The sequence below is a fragment of the Tachyglossus aculeatus genome, chromosome X1 (genome assembly GCF_015852505.1).
Source record: "Tachyglossus aculeatus isolate mTacAcu1 chromosome X1, mTacAcu1.pri, whole genome shotgun sequence".
In the NCBI taxonomy this organism is placed as follows: domain Eukaryota; kingdom Metazoa; phylum Chordata; class Mammalia; order Monotremata; family Tachyglossidae; genus Tachyglossus; species Tachyglossus aculeatus.
In genome coordinates, this window is record NC_052101.1 from 97,938,216 (window position 1) to 97,951,797 (window position 13,582).

The 13,582-nt window shown below is 43.5% G+C and overlaps 1 protein-coding gene across 2 annotated transcripts in view; it reads left to right on the forward strand.

Annotated features, from left to right (window-relative positions):
- SSUH2 (ssu-2 homolog) overlaps window positions 1–13,582 on the forward strand; it is a 43,569-nt gene that overhangs the window by 9,006 nt on the left and 20,981 nt on the right. For both annotated transcript variants that reach the window (XM_038740195.1, XM_038740194.1), the window contains 3 exons: window positions 3,726–3,811; window positions 10,908–11,000; window positions 13,128–13,233. In XM_038740195.1, the coding sequence (XP_038596123.1) occupies window positions 3,726–3,811; window positions 10,908–11,000; window positions 13,128–13,233 (285 nt within the window). The remainder of the gene's footprint in view (window positions 1–3,725; window positions 3,812–10,907; window positions 11,001–13,127; window positions 13,234–13,582) is intronic.

Consider the following 13,582-nt stretch of genomic DNA (forward strand, 5'->3'; position numbering starts at 1 on the left):
TGCCCCTCATGATTGGGAGAAGAGAATGGAGTCAAATTTTTCATAAACCTTCCCAGATTACTCCGGATGGTCTGTTTATTAGATAATTATTAACAATTATCAACAAGAATCTCAGCCCTGAAATGTCTTTCCTAGATTGTTAGATCTGGCATGAGTCTACACTGTAAGCTCGTGGTGGGCAGGGAACAGGTCTACCAACTCTGTTGCGTTGTACTCTTCCAAATGTTTAGTACAGTGCTCTGCACACAGTAAGTACTCAATAAAAAACATTGGTTGATTGATAAATCTGGCACCATTTCTGGTTGCCATGAGGAGAGGGTGCTGGGAAATAGAACCTCAACTGGTTTGTGGGGAAAAGGATCCAGTACTAATCTGTTGCCCATGAAAACTCCACCGTGGGTAACTATCCACTGAAAGGCTGGTTCCATTACATTGACTGAAGACCAACCTCATACTATCTGCCAGTAGCCTTGGGCCTTGTTACACAGAGAACATTGTGCTTTCAGGAGTGCCACAAATGCTATGGTCGTGGACGATACAAGTGCAGTGGGTGCCACGGTGCAGGCATGGTGAGTTGTGGCTACTGCTTCTTTAAGATAAAGCTCAGGTACTTCCCTTTGACTCCTCACTTTATTGCCATTCTAGACTTGAACTTGGCAGGATCAGATTTCCTTTGCAAAGATAACATATTGAAAGCAATTTTACCTACAAGTAAAAATGAAAAAAGACTGAAGAGAAAATCTATACTATGAAATAAATTCCGACTGTGGAGAATGAGCTTCCCAAGGACAATACATTCTTTTTGGGGAAATACAAAATCCAAGCAAATGTTAGAATTGAATTAGTCATGTTAAATGTCTCATGTTAAAGGTGACAGCTTCAGATACCTGTCACAAATGGCCTTTTAAAGTGGTGCCTGGTCATAAAAATCATTTTGACTATATTTAAAGCCAGAGTCAGTTCATGCAGTTCTCCTACAATGTGGCGATTGTGTTCTCTCAAATGCAAAGGAAAACATGCTCGTTCTTATGCTACATGCATATATACAACCATTTCTTCTGATGTCACCATGCGTTATGCACACAGTCAGCACTCAGTAAATACAATTGAATGAATGAACGATTATATCCAACAGGCTCTTAATGTTGTAAGAACATTGCCTTATTCCCTAATAAGGTTCTTGCCAGAATGTGTTGACAGATCACACAATCTGGCAGAAGTGATTTCTGGGCCTATGGATGCACTTATGTTCATAACTAATTCATTTTATTGTTTGCATCTCCCGCTATACTGCAAGCTCCTTAAGGGAAGGAAATGTGTCTACTAACTCTTTTGTATTGTACTCTCCCAAGCGCTGAATTCTGTGTTCTGCACAAAGTGAGTGCACAATAAATACCATTGATTGATTGCTTGCAAAACATTGGCCAAGAGCTAATAATAACAACAACTGTGATATTTCTTAACTGGTTACTATTTTGCCAAACATTAAACTAATCCCTGTAATAGATATAATTCAAGTAAGATCAGTCACAGTCCCTGTCCCACATGGGGCTCGCAGTCTAAAGCAGAGTCAGAACAAGCATTGAATCCCCATTTTACAGGTGAGGTAATTGAGGCAGAGAAATTAAGTGATTTGCCCAAGGTCACCCAGCAGGCATGGGGCAGAGCTGAGATCAGAATCTAGGTCTCCTGACTCTGTCCTGTAGTCTGTCAACTAGGTAAAGCTATGTTTTAGAGCTACAAGAATAATTTGTATGAAAAGACATTCAGGGCATTAAGAACAGTTACCAAGAATAGCCTCTAAGAATTAAAGTCCTGTTAGAGAGCTTGAAGTAGGTAATGCTGATATATCTCCTGCAGCCAACATCTGGTTCTAATCCTAGCTCTATCACTTGTCTACTGTGTGACCTTGGGCAAATCTCGTAATTTCTCTGCCTTAGTTACCTCATCTGTAAAATGGGGATTAATACTGTCAGTCCCATGTGGAACATGGACTGTGTCCAACGTGATTAGCTTGTATCTACCCCAGTGCTTAGTATGAAGTCTGGCACATAGTAAATGCTTCACAAATCCCCCCCACCCCCACCCCTGACACTCACAAAATCAGTTTTCCCTCCTACTTAGACTGTGAGCCCCATGTGGAGGCAGAGATTGTGCCTGATCTGATTATCTTGTATCTACCCCACGGTGTAGATACTGCACACAGTAAGCGCTCAAAAAATATGATTGAATGAATACTATTGTTATTATTATTACTATAGCTGATTACATGTCTGAGGCCCAAACCTGACTACAAATAGAAATCCAGATGTTAATAAGAAAATATCTATTAACCAAATATAATGGCCACAGGGCATTTTCTAATATTGATGGTATTTAGAGCACTGTACTAAGCACTCTGGAGAGTACAGCAGTCTTTTAATCATTAGAAACAATGGACATATTCTCCTTCACTTCCAAAAAGGAAAGGGGCCAACCCAATTAGAAGAGAAACAGCGTGGCTTAGTGGAAAGAGCACGGGCTTGGGAGTCAGAGGTCATGAGTTCTAATCCCGGCTCTGCCACTTGTCAGCTGTGTGACTTTGGGCAAGTCACTTCAATTCTTTATGCCTCAGTTACCTCCTCTGTAAAATGGGGATTAAGACTGTGAGCCCCACCTGGGACTAATAACCGTGTATCTCCCCCAGTGCTTAGAACAGTGCTTGGCACATAGTAAGCACTTAACAAATACCATCATTATTATTATATGGGGGTAGGTGTCATCACCTTGTGCAGAGCAGTACAAATGATTCCATTGATCCATTAGAACACTGCGCTGTGGCAGCACCTTCTACGCACCTTCTGTGGCATGGCCCCACCATGCAGGGGAGAGCTGAAACACCAGGGCATGAATAGCTCCATTTTACTTCTGTCTCACCATCGTCACCTGGGCCATGAGGATCCATTTCCCTGGCTGGATGTAAATGCCACCAGAATCAACAAGGGAAGGGAACACTTCTCACCTCCCTGGGTACATTTGGGAGGAAGGGCTAAGGCCAAGGTGGAAATGCCCTGGCAATGCCCTGCGAAGCAGCGTGGCTCAGTGGAAAGAGCACAGGCTTTGGAGTCAGAGGTCATGGGCTCAAATCCCAGCTATGCCAATTCAGCTGTGTGACTTTGGGCAAGTCACCTAACTTCTCTGTGCTTCAGTTACCTCATCTGTAAAATGGGGATTAAGACTGTGAGCCCCCTGTGGGACAACCTGATCACCTTGTAACCTCCCCAGTGCTTAGAACAGTGCTTTGCACACAATAAGCACTTAATAAATGCCATCAAAAAAAAACATCAGTGTCAGCAGAGGGACCCTGAGGTAGGCAGATGAACAATAGGGAAGGTTGCACCTTGAACACAGCTGTCACCACCACTACTACAGCTAAAATAGGATCTTAATGAGTCCTTCTAGCTAAAATTTGGGAGGTAAAATGGTAACCAAAATCATGGGTCTGTCCCACCTAAGGTGGGGTTATTGGTTTACTCTAAGGAGTATATGCAAGTAATAGCCAATTCCCAAACAGAAGGGGCAACTGCATAGCCTCCAGGAAAAGTATTCTGAAAATGGGTTGTGCAAGTGCAATGAAAATGTAATTTTTATAGAAATGTTATTGGTTTTGTGGCTGTGCCTCCAACCAAGGTTTAGTCATCTGTTGGGTTCTGATACACGTTTGACACTGGTGGGTTTGTTTCCAGATGAGGTGTGCTACCTGCAGTGGAGCTAAGCGCAAGGCAAAGCAACAAAGGCGGTGCCAGATGTGTTCAGGTTCTGGCCGTAAAAGGTATGTAAGCCGGAATCCAAAACTCCAGTATAGAAGAAGTACTGCAGCTTTATTGACTCCATGCCCATGCCTCTAAATTAATATGACTAGAATAGAGGTGGGCTGGTAATGAATTTGGGGGTTTCATTTGATGCCAGAAATACCTAATCGGGACCCTCTGGCATGCCTGCCTTTGGCTGGGGTGATGAGAGGGGGCCCAATAGGCCAACAGCCATGGTGGCACTGGTGACACTGCAAGAGGGAGCCCACTGCAGTCTCTGCCATCCTCCCCACCATTGAACTGGCCCTTCCTGCAGCCCTGAGAAGTGTGAGTTTCTGGGGTAGCTGGAACTGTATGTTCACACCTGCCCCAGATTCCCATTCATACACAGTCCTAGGGCTGATCAATTTATCTGCTGCCATAGGCACTACCACTTCTGTCTGGGGGGTGGTGGTGATGGATGAAGATGGGGGCAATGATGGTGAGTACTTTTTCATGGTATTTGCTAAGCTTTGTGTCGAGCACTGTTCTAAGCTCTGGGGTAGATACAATAATAATAATTATTATTATGGTACTTGTTATGTGCTTTCTGTGTGCCGAGCACAGTTCTAAGCATTGGGGTGGATACAAGTCAATCAGTTTGTACACAGTCCCTGTCCCACACTGAGGCTCACGGTCTTAATCACTATTGTACAGATGAAGGAGCTGAGGTATAGAGAAGTTAAGTGACTTGCCCAAGGTCACACAGCAGATGTGGTGGTGCGGGGATTAGAACCCATAACCTTCTGACTCCTGGGCCTGTGCTCTATCCACTATGCCATGCTACTTCCCGATACAAGTTAATTAGGTTGACACAGTCCCTGTCCCACATAGGGCTCACAGTCCAATGAGGAGGAGAACAGGTATTGAATCTCCATTATACAGTTGAGGAAACTGAGACATGAAAGTTAAAAGACTTGCCTTAGGTTACACAGCAGGCAAGTGGTGGAGCTGGGATTCTTCTCTACTCTCTCCCTTCTCCTTTTTCATCTAATCCTCTTTTCTGTCTCTCTCTTTCCTTTTCCCCTCTCTCTGGCCCCTTCTTTAAACCCTGCCCCTTGAAGGTCTCAATCTGGTCACCTTACTCTGTCTCCAGGAATATATAGGGAAATGGGTGGAGGGAAGGGGTGATTCTCCCATATTAAAGTCCTGGGGTGAAAAGAACCCTAGTCTCATCCATCTCATAATCTATCTCACTGCCGACCCCTTTCCCACTTCATCCCTCTAGCCTGGAACTCCCTCCCCGTCTATATATGCCATACCACAACTTTCCCCACCTTAAAAGCCTCATTAAGGTTACGTTTGCCCTGGCTATTTTCCCTCTTTTCCCTGGTTCCCTCTCCCTTCTATATCTTCTGTCTGTGACCTATGGGTATTTGATACTCTCCCCACCCTCAGCCCCACAGCACATCTGTATACATCTATAAATTATATATAAATTATTTGTTTTTCTTAATGTCTCACCCCCTCTAGACTGTAAGCTCACTGTGTCCAGAGGGCATATTTACCAACTCTTTTATTGTACTCTCCCAAGTGCTTAGTACAGTCCTCTGCGCTCAATAAATACCATTGATGATGACTAATGGAGAAGAAAGACAGGGAAGTGAGTCTTAAAATTCTGCTTGGGTCAAAAATCCATTGGCCTGCTGCGGTAGATTCCTGTTCAGGTTATTTTTGCAGTCCTTACCCAAACTGACTAAGACCCTCCATGGCCCAGAATCAAAAGACCTTGAAAAATCTCTTAAAGATTAGCCAGGGTCTTCTTCTTCTTCATCTTCAATCGTATTTATTGAGCGCTTACTATGTGCAGAGCACTGTACTAAGCGCTTGGGAAGTACAAATCGGCAACATATAGAGACAGTCCCTACCCAACAGTGGGCTCACAGTCTAAAAGGGGGAGACAGAGAACAAAACCAAACATACTAACAAAATAAAATAAATAGAATAGATATGTACAAATAAAATAAATAAATAAATAGAGTAATAAATATGTACAAACATATATCACCTGGTAACCTCCCCAGCGCCTAGAACAGCGCCCTGCACACAGTAAGCGCTCAACAAATGCCATCATTATGTGAGACGGGCTGTTTCTGACCTGATTAATATGTATCTATTCCAGTGCTTAATACAGTGGTCAACAAATAGTCAGTGCTTTAACCAATGCCACAGTTATTATTATCATTAATAATAATAGACTGTAGACGCTAGAGTCTGGACTGTAAGCTCCTCTAGACTGTATGCTCATCCTGGGCAGGGAATACATCTACTAACTTTATTATATTGTGTATTGTAATTTACATATTGAGAAGCAGCAAGGCTCAGTGGATAGCATCCGGGCATGGGAGTCAGAAGGTCATGGGTTCTAATCCCGGCTCCGCCACTTGTCTCCTGTGTGGCCTTAGGCAAGTCATTTCACTTCTCTGTGCCTCAGTCCCCTCATCTTTCAAATGAGGATTGAGACTGTGAGCCCTTTGAGGGACAGGGACTATCAATCAATCGTATTTATTGAGCACTTACTATGTGCAGAGCACTGCACTAAGCACTTGGGAAGTACTATGCCCAACCCAATTTGCTTGTATCTACCCCAGTGCTTAGTACAATGCCCGGCACATAGTAAATACTTAGCAGATACCATAATTATTATTATCACTCTTCCAATCACTTGGTACAGTGCTTTGCACACAGTAAGCACTCAACAAATACAACTGAATGATCAATTAAATTCTGGGAGAGGAGAAGAATTAAAATTACAGAGTAAACATATTCCGGGTGAACAGGTCAGCCTTAGACAATCAATCAATGGTATTTTTTGAGTGCTGACTGTTGCAGAGCACTGTACTGAGCGCTTAGCCTGAGGGATGAGGAGAAAGATAGGCCGATTTCAGCCATTGCAGATTTCAGTCTCTTAGATAGCTTAGTCATTCGCCACTATGTGACTTTCGGTGAGAGTCTGCTTACTGACTCAAACTAGGCGCTCCAAACTGTGGCCTGGGAGCAAATCTGGATGGCCGTACAACCGATTTGAAAAACCTCCCTGCGTAAGATCAGATCGATCTCAGGAATCAGTTTCTGGAGAGCTTGTTGCACGGAAAGGGGCAATTTTAAGGATAAAATAATTCAAATAACACAGACTAGCGCTATCCCCAGTGGTAGGAGCTGTCGGCGATCGAAAGGTCCACTTTGAACATGCCTACACTTGGATCCTGTACTTCAGGGATGTTTTCCCCAAATTAATCAAGCCCCGTCTTAATTGTGTTTCCTCTTCCATGCATCTTAAAAAAACCCTGACCAATTGATCTTGGGCTGTCTATTTAATCTCATGATAATTTTGAACAGAATATTACACTTTGCAACACAGAGAGATAGTCCCCCGACGCGTCCGGAGGAAAACAAATTTCACCACTCAATAATAAAACTGTTATTTAGAGGCCCAAAGAGAGAAGAAAAACTGGTAGTCTACCAGAGTTCAACTTTACAGCATCTGTAGGATCTAAGTCTAACATCTGTTTCCTGTTTATATTTTCACAAAATGTTTTGCATTACTAGATATAATTATATCTTCCTACCATTAAGAAAAATGCAGTATACAACTTACTTTACTCTCATCTGGATGTAATAAGAGGAACAACATTTTTGAAACCATAGGACGGTGAAAGGAAACTTCTATCTTTAATCAGGGCAGAAACAGCTGATTGCCTTTTTTCCTTCACTGTGGTATCTACTAATAACGGAAAAGAAAACACTTAAAGAGGTGTTGTCCCATTAAATGGCCACCATAGTTATCAGTGTGGGCACAGTGGTTGGACACTCATCAGAATGGTAGCCGTACCTTCTCTGTTTTGACTCACTGAGCTCGTGTCCAAACCAAAAATGTTTGAAGGTGCAGAGAGTCCCTTCCTTCCCCTCCTCTTCATTTCTTACCCTGGAAGTGTGACACTGGTGGCAGAAGAAGAGAGGCTAGGCATGTGAGCTTATTTAGGAGGCCTTGTAGTCAGTTTTATACTTGGCAGTCTGTTTTTTCAGTTGGTCTGTCCCTTGGCAGGTACTGATACTGCTTTGGATGCCTTTACATCTGGGATTTCAATTTTAAGCCTCCCTCTGCCTTTGCTCTTGTTGCCAAACTCCATGGCTCAGAAGTGACACCTCTGTTCCCAGGGAGCTGGGAGGGGAAGGCAGGAGCTTGGGAACAAGTCAGAGATTGGGGAGGGAAGCTAAGTGTCCCCCCTGGAGAAATGCTGTAGGTTCAGGAAGACTTTGACAAAATACTGCACATGATGTCATTATGCTGTGTACCCAGCGCAATGCATATTATGTATGTCTTGTACAGAGGGGTGTCGAGTATTCCCAAGTGCTGTCACTGGCCACCTCTAGAGCCCTCCCAAAGCTGGTTGTGTTTGTTTGCCTTTATGTCAACCCAGAGCTACACCACAGGATTGGGTTCTACAGGATCAGTTCTGGTATCGGTGAACTCTGCATCCAACTCACCAGTCACTGTCTGATCTGGCAAAAATGAAGCTTTTGGCCCATTACAGCTGGGTTGGGTCTGGGTCTGGTAGGGCCCGAAGTAAACCAAGGCCTCACTTTGAGCAGAGAAATGCTTGGCCTGTATGAAACCATCCTGTGTGAGGGCACCAGGGCTTAGTGGATAGAGCATGGGCCTGGGAGTCAGAAGGACCTGAGTTCTAATCCCATATACACCACATGTCTTCTGTGTGACCTTAGGCAAGTCACCTAACTTCTCTGTGCCTCAGTTACCTCATCTGTAAAATGGGGATTAAGAGTGAGAACCCCTTGTAGGACAGGGGCTGTGTCCAACATGGTTAACTTGTATTTACCCCAGTGTTTAGAACAGTGCTTGGCACATAGTAAGCATTTAACAGATACCATTACTATTATTTTTATTCTTATCCTGCATTTGCAGCATTGGCTCAGCTTCTCTGCGACAGTAGTCCCTCAGTATGAAATGATCCTAAATGCAGGAAGTAAGGGGCCATTGTCCCTCTGACTGTGTTACTGGACAGTCCCCAGTGTGATCAGGTCTTTCTTTAGCCCAACCAAATTCCCACCAACTGAAATGGTTTATTCTTCATGGACTCTCTGATACCCTTGCCCATTTGCTTACAAGTTGTTAGATGGCTTGTTCCACATCTTTTTAGATATTGAGTTGAACTGATTGATCAGTGACCCACCAAGTCCATTTTTTTCAAGCATTAAAGGCTTCTGTCATTCGAATATCATGATGGCGTAGCCACCTCTGCCACAAGGAATTGTGCCAGAAGGTAACCTTTTTCCCCACACCAATGAAATAAAGCAGGGCATTGTACTAAGTCTGTTCCCGTTCAACCCTTTCTCTGTAAACTTGCTTCTGGATTTACAAGTTCTCTGGAAACTGGAGTCAAAATAAGATTCTGTGGTCCAGAAAACTGGGAAGTGCTAGGGCATCATAAATCAATCAATCAATCAATCGTATTTATTGAGCGCTTACTGTGTGCAGAGCACTGTACTAAGCGCTTGGGAAGTACAAGTTGGCAGCATATAGAGACAGTCCCTACCCAACAGTGGGCTCACAGTCTAAAAGGGGGAGACAGAGAACAAAACCAAACATACTAACAAAATAAAATAAATAGAATAGATATGTACAAGTAAAATAAATAAATAAGTAGAGTAATAAATATGTACAAACATATATACATATATACAGGTGCTCTGGGGAAGGGAAGGAAGTAAGATGGGGGGATGGAGGGGGGACGAGGGGGAGAGGAAGGAAGGGGCTCAGTCTGGGAATGCCTCCTGGAGGAGGTGAGCTTTCAGTAGGGCCTTGAAGGGAGGAAGAGAGCTAGCTTGGCGGATTGGTAGAGGGAGGGCATTCCAGGCCAGGGGGATGACGTGGGCCGGGGGTCGATGGCGGGACAGGCGAGAACGAGGTATGGTGAGGAGATTAGCGGCAGAGGAGCGGAGGGTGCGGGGTGGGCTGTAGAAGGAAAGAAGGGAGGTGAGGTAGGAGGGGGCGGGGTGATGGAGAGCCTTGAAGCCCAGGGTGAGGAGTTTCTGCTGAGCCCCAGAAAAAAGAATTGTGAAAAAGAAGTTGTCAGCCCCATGGCTCATTCATTTCTTGAGGTGTTCTAAAGAGCAGGGATTTGAATTCCCAAGCAAAATTTGGCTGAATGTTCTTAACTGATGCAAGTACAGTGTCACTTAATATACTAAATCTGAGATCACCTAATTTTGGGGTGCTAAAATTAGCCCTGACAATTCAGGTGGAAAGAGCGTCAACCAGATTATGTTTGGTATTTTTTGAAAAATTCATAGCTATAGATTTGCTTATAGAAAATATATCTCCCAGAACACACCTCTTCTAATAGTGAGGATGAGGCTCTCTGAAGGATGGTTAGCCTGCAGACATGTGAAGGTATAACTTAAAGGTGTTGGGAGAAAGAAGAGCCAGCAAAGGAGACCAAAAAGAAGCAGAGAGGCAAGAAGAAAGCTAGAAGAATACTGTGGCAGGGAGCCAAGACCATAGAGAAGACTTAGATGAGGCCAGTGATCAACATTGGCAAAGGAAGCCCATAGGTGGAGGAGGATTAGTACAGAGTAGGGCTCACTGGTCTTGCCCCAAAAGAGGTCAGTGGAAGTGTAAATGAGCATAGTCTTTCTAGAGTGGAGGCAAAAACCAGATTTTAGTGGGTCATGAAGAAAGCTAGTGGTGAGGAAGTGAAGGCAGTGGCTGTAAACTGAGGACTCTGAGCTCATTGTGGGTAGGAAAAGTTTATTGTTGTATTGGACTTTCCCAAGCACTTAGTACAGTGCTCTGCACACAGTCAGCATTCAATAAATACAATTGAATGAGTAAATGAAGGAGTTTGGACAGGAATGGGAGGAGGCAAATGGGGAAAAAGATGGAGGGAACTGTAAGACCAAGAATATCCAAGTGAGCAAATAGCATACCTTAACCTGTTGGCAGATTCTCTGTGGGCTTCACTCTTGATGATGAAATGCCTGTTCAAGAGATCACCGAAGTACCATTGCAGTCATCATTTCAGTTCAACTAAAGTACAACTGTTTTCTGACCTACAGATGCAGTACCTGTTCAGGGAGGGGGAACAAGACCTGTGCAACATGCAAGGGGGAGAAAAGACTTGTACACTTCATCCAGTTGATAATCACTTGGTAAGTGGAGGGGTGAGAGCTTCCTCTTGGCCACTTATAATTCTTCAATGTTCATTTTGAAATGTTTTCTTCCAGGGGGACGCACAACCATCTCACACATTCTTTCAAATTTCTCTTTCCGCATTACTGTGTTAATTCTTTCCATTCACACCCTTTTTTTTCTACCCTTCAAACATTACTTTTCAAAAATTGCAGCAGCTCCCTAGCTGCTGCCTTTTCATCCCTACATTCTCCAGAATTTGCTCCTGAAAACTTGGAGTTACTTAGCACCCCCCTATTGATGGTGTCCCATCTTTTCTTCCTTTCCACTTTTGGCCATTGGGAAAGTCTCCTAAAGTGTATGTCCCTGGACAAGTCATTTTTCCTATGGAGCAAACCACATTCTATCCCTACCCCTCCCTGATTGACTTTAAATTCATAAAATTTCTTTGAGTCTCTGTATCTGTCCAAAACCTTCCTATTTTATCCTTGTTCTTCTTTCTGCTTTCACTGTATCTGTAAATAATATTTGCTTGTCTTCCCCATTAGAGTTTAAACTCCTTTAGGGAAGAGAATGTGTGTCTTGCTACTGCTGTACTATTTCAAATGCTTAGTAGATTTCCTAGCTCCCAGTTGATGCTCTTTAAGTATCATTGATTGTTTGATCCCATTTTCACTTTTAGATCTTTACTTTTTTAAAAAAAATTTCTACCCCGGTCATTCTATACTCATTCTTTAGATTCTAGGTTCAGGTCACTCTGCAGACTTGTCATAAAATAGAAAGTAGGGACCTGCCTCTTTCAACACTGGTAATACTAATAAGTTGTAAGCTCCTTGAGGGGAATGAGCACATCTACTGCCTCTATTGTACTCTTTCAAGTGCTTAGTACAGTGCTCTGCTCACAGTAGGTGTTTAATAAATACCATTAATTGATGTGTAAGCTCAGTTGATCCACAGAACCCCTAGAAGTCTGCAGCATATTTTCTTATCCCAGGATCTGTTGCCAATGGCTATGGACATACAGGCACTCTCACCTTACTTTCCTTGTGACCCATATCTCCTTTCCAATCTATCCATTTACTCTCTACAGACTAGAGGCTGACCTGGGTAGTGTTATTTCAGTATTTGCCCCACTCTTTTTTCTAAATAATCTGAAATGTTTCTTCCTTTCATTGCACTGTTTAGGCCTTCTCATATTATTTCAGTCAACTACCATCACTAGCAGGGTCTGATTAAGGCTTTGGTGGGACTGGGGCTGAATAAACCTGGTGGGGGTCCCCCAAGCTAAAGTTCATCCCCATCTACTCTCCCTGGGTGTAGTCCTTCTCTTTTCATTCATTCATTCAATTGTATTTATTAAGCACTTACTATGTGCAGAGCACTGTACTAATGAGCTTGCACAATGATTTTGCAGTCTAGAGGGTGGGGGAGACAGACATCCATACAAACAGATATCAATAAAAATAAAATTACGGATATATACATAAGTGCTGTGGGGCAGAGAAAGGGGGAAGAGCAAAGGGAGCAAGTCAGGGTGACGCAGAAGGGAGTGGGAGATGAGGAAAAGTGGGGCTTAGTCTGGGAAGGCCTCTTGAAGAAGATGTGTCTTCAGTAAGGCTTTGAAGGCGGGGAGAGAGTAATTGTCTGGCAGGTTTGTTAGCAGGTTTGTTGATGGGTTTCCTCATTGTTGGTGCTATTTTCAGGCCAGGAGCAGCTGCAGTGGAGCAAGGGTAGAGGGTTCTAAGCCATTGTGGGCCCTCTGCTGGGATGGGCCCACCTGAGGACAGTGAATCAGGGGGGTAGCTCTCCCTTCTGCTCAGTGGTTAAAACAGCCCAGATTGCTCAATTTTTTGAGTAAAAGTCTAGCAAATATTTTATCATTTCTACTGCTTGAACACTAGTTCAAGGACTCCAATTTCCAATGTTTCCCCTCTGCTTTTTCATAAACAAAACAGTCAGTGGTGTGTGTGAGTTAGTTTAAAGGAGAGAATGTGGACACAGAGGTGGAAGGTTGTCTTCCTTCCACTCCCAGCTGGGCATGTTGGTGTGGATGGGAGAACGAGGCTAGATGAAAGAAGAATGATGCAGGGAACAAAGACCTGGGCACATCACCCCCAAATAACTTTGGTTCATTCGTCCTCTTCCAGGAAGAACAATCTGTTCGAGTTTGTTTCTGAGCATCAGCTGAACTTTCCAGGGGAGCTGCTCACTAAAGCCAAGGGAGAAAATATATTTAAGGATGAAAATGTCATGGTGAGGAAAGATTGTTTAATGCAGTGGGGTTTGGAGTGGGCGGGAGGGATTTAAAATGTTGTTTTTATCCCCCTGCTATAGCCAAATAAATTATTGGCCTTTTTTTTAATGAGCATGTTTTCCTTAAATGGAAAACAGTCCAGCAAGGGACAAGCATCTCCAGCTGAACTTTCAAAAAATCTCATGTTCTGCTCCATTACCTCTATTATCCACTAGACTTTTAAAGGTTAAAATCATAAGGCAACAGGTTCCTAGTTTCTCCCACACCAATCCCAACTCCATTTCTCAGCTATTTCTCTCACACCCACTCCCAAAGTGTCTGGAACCCTTCACCGGTAGGAATAACATA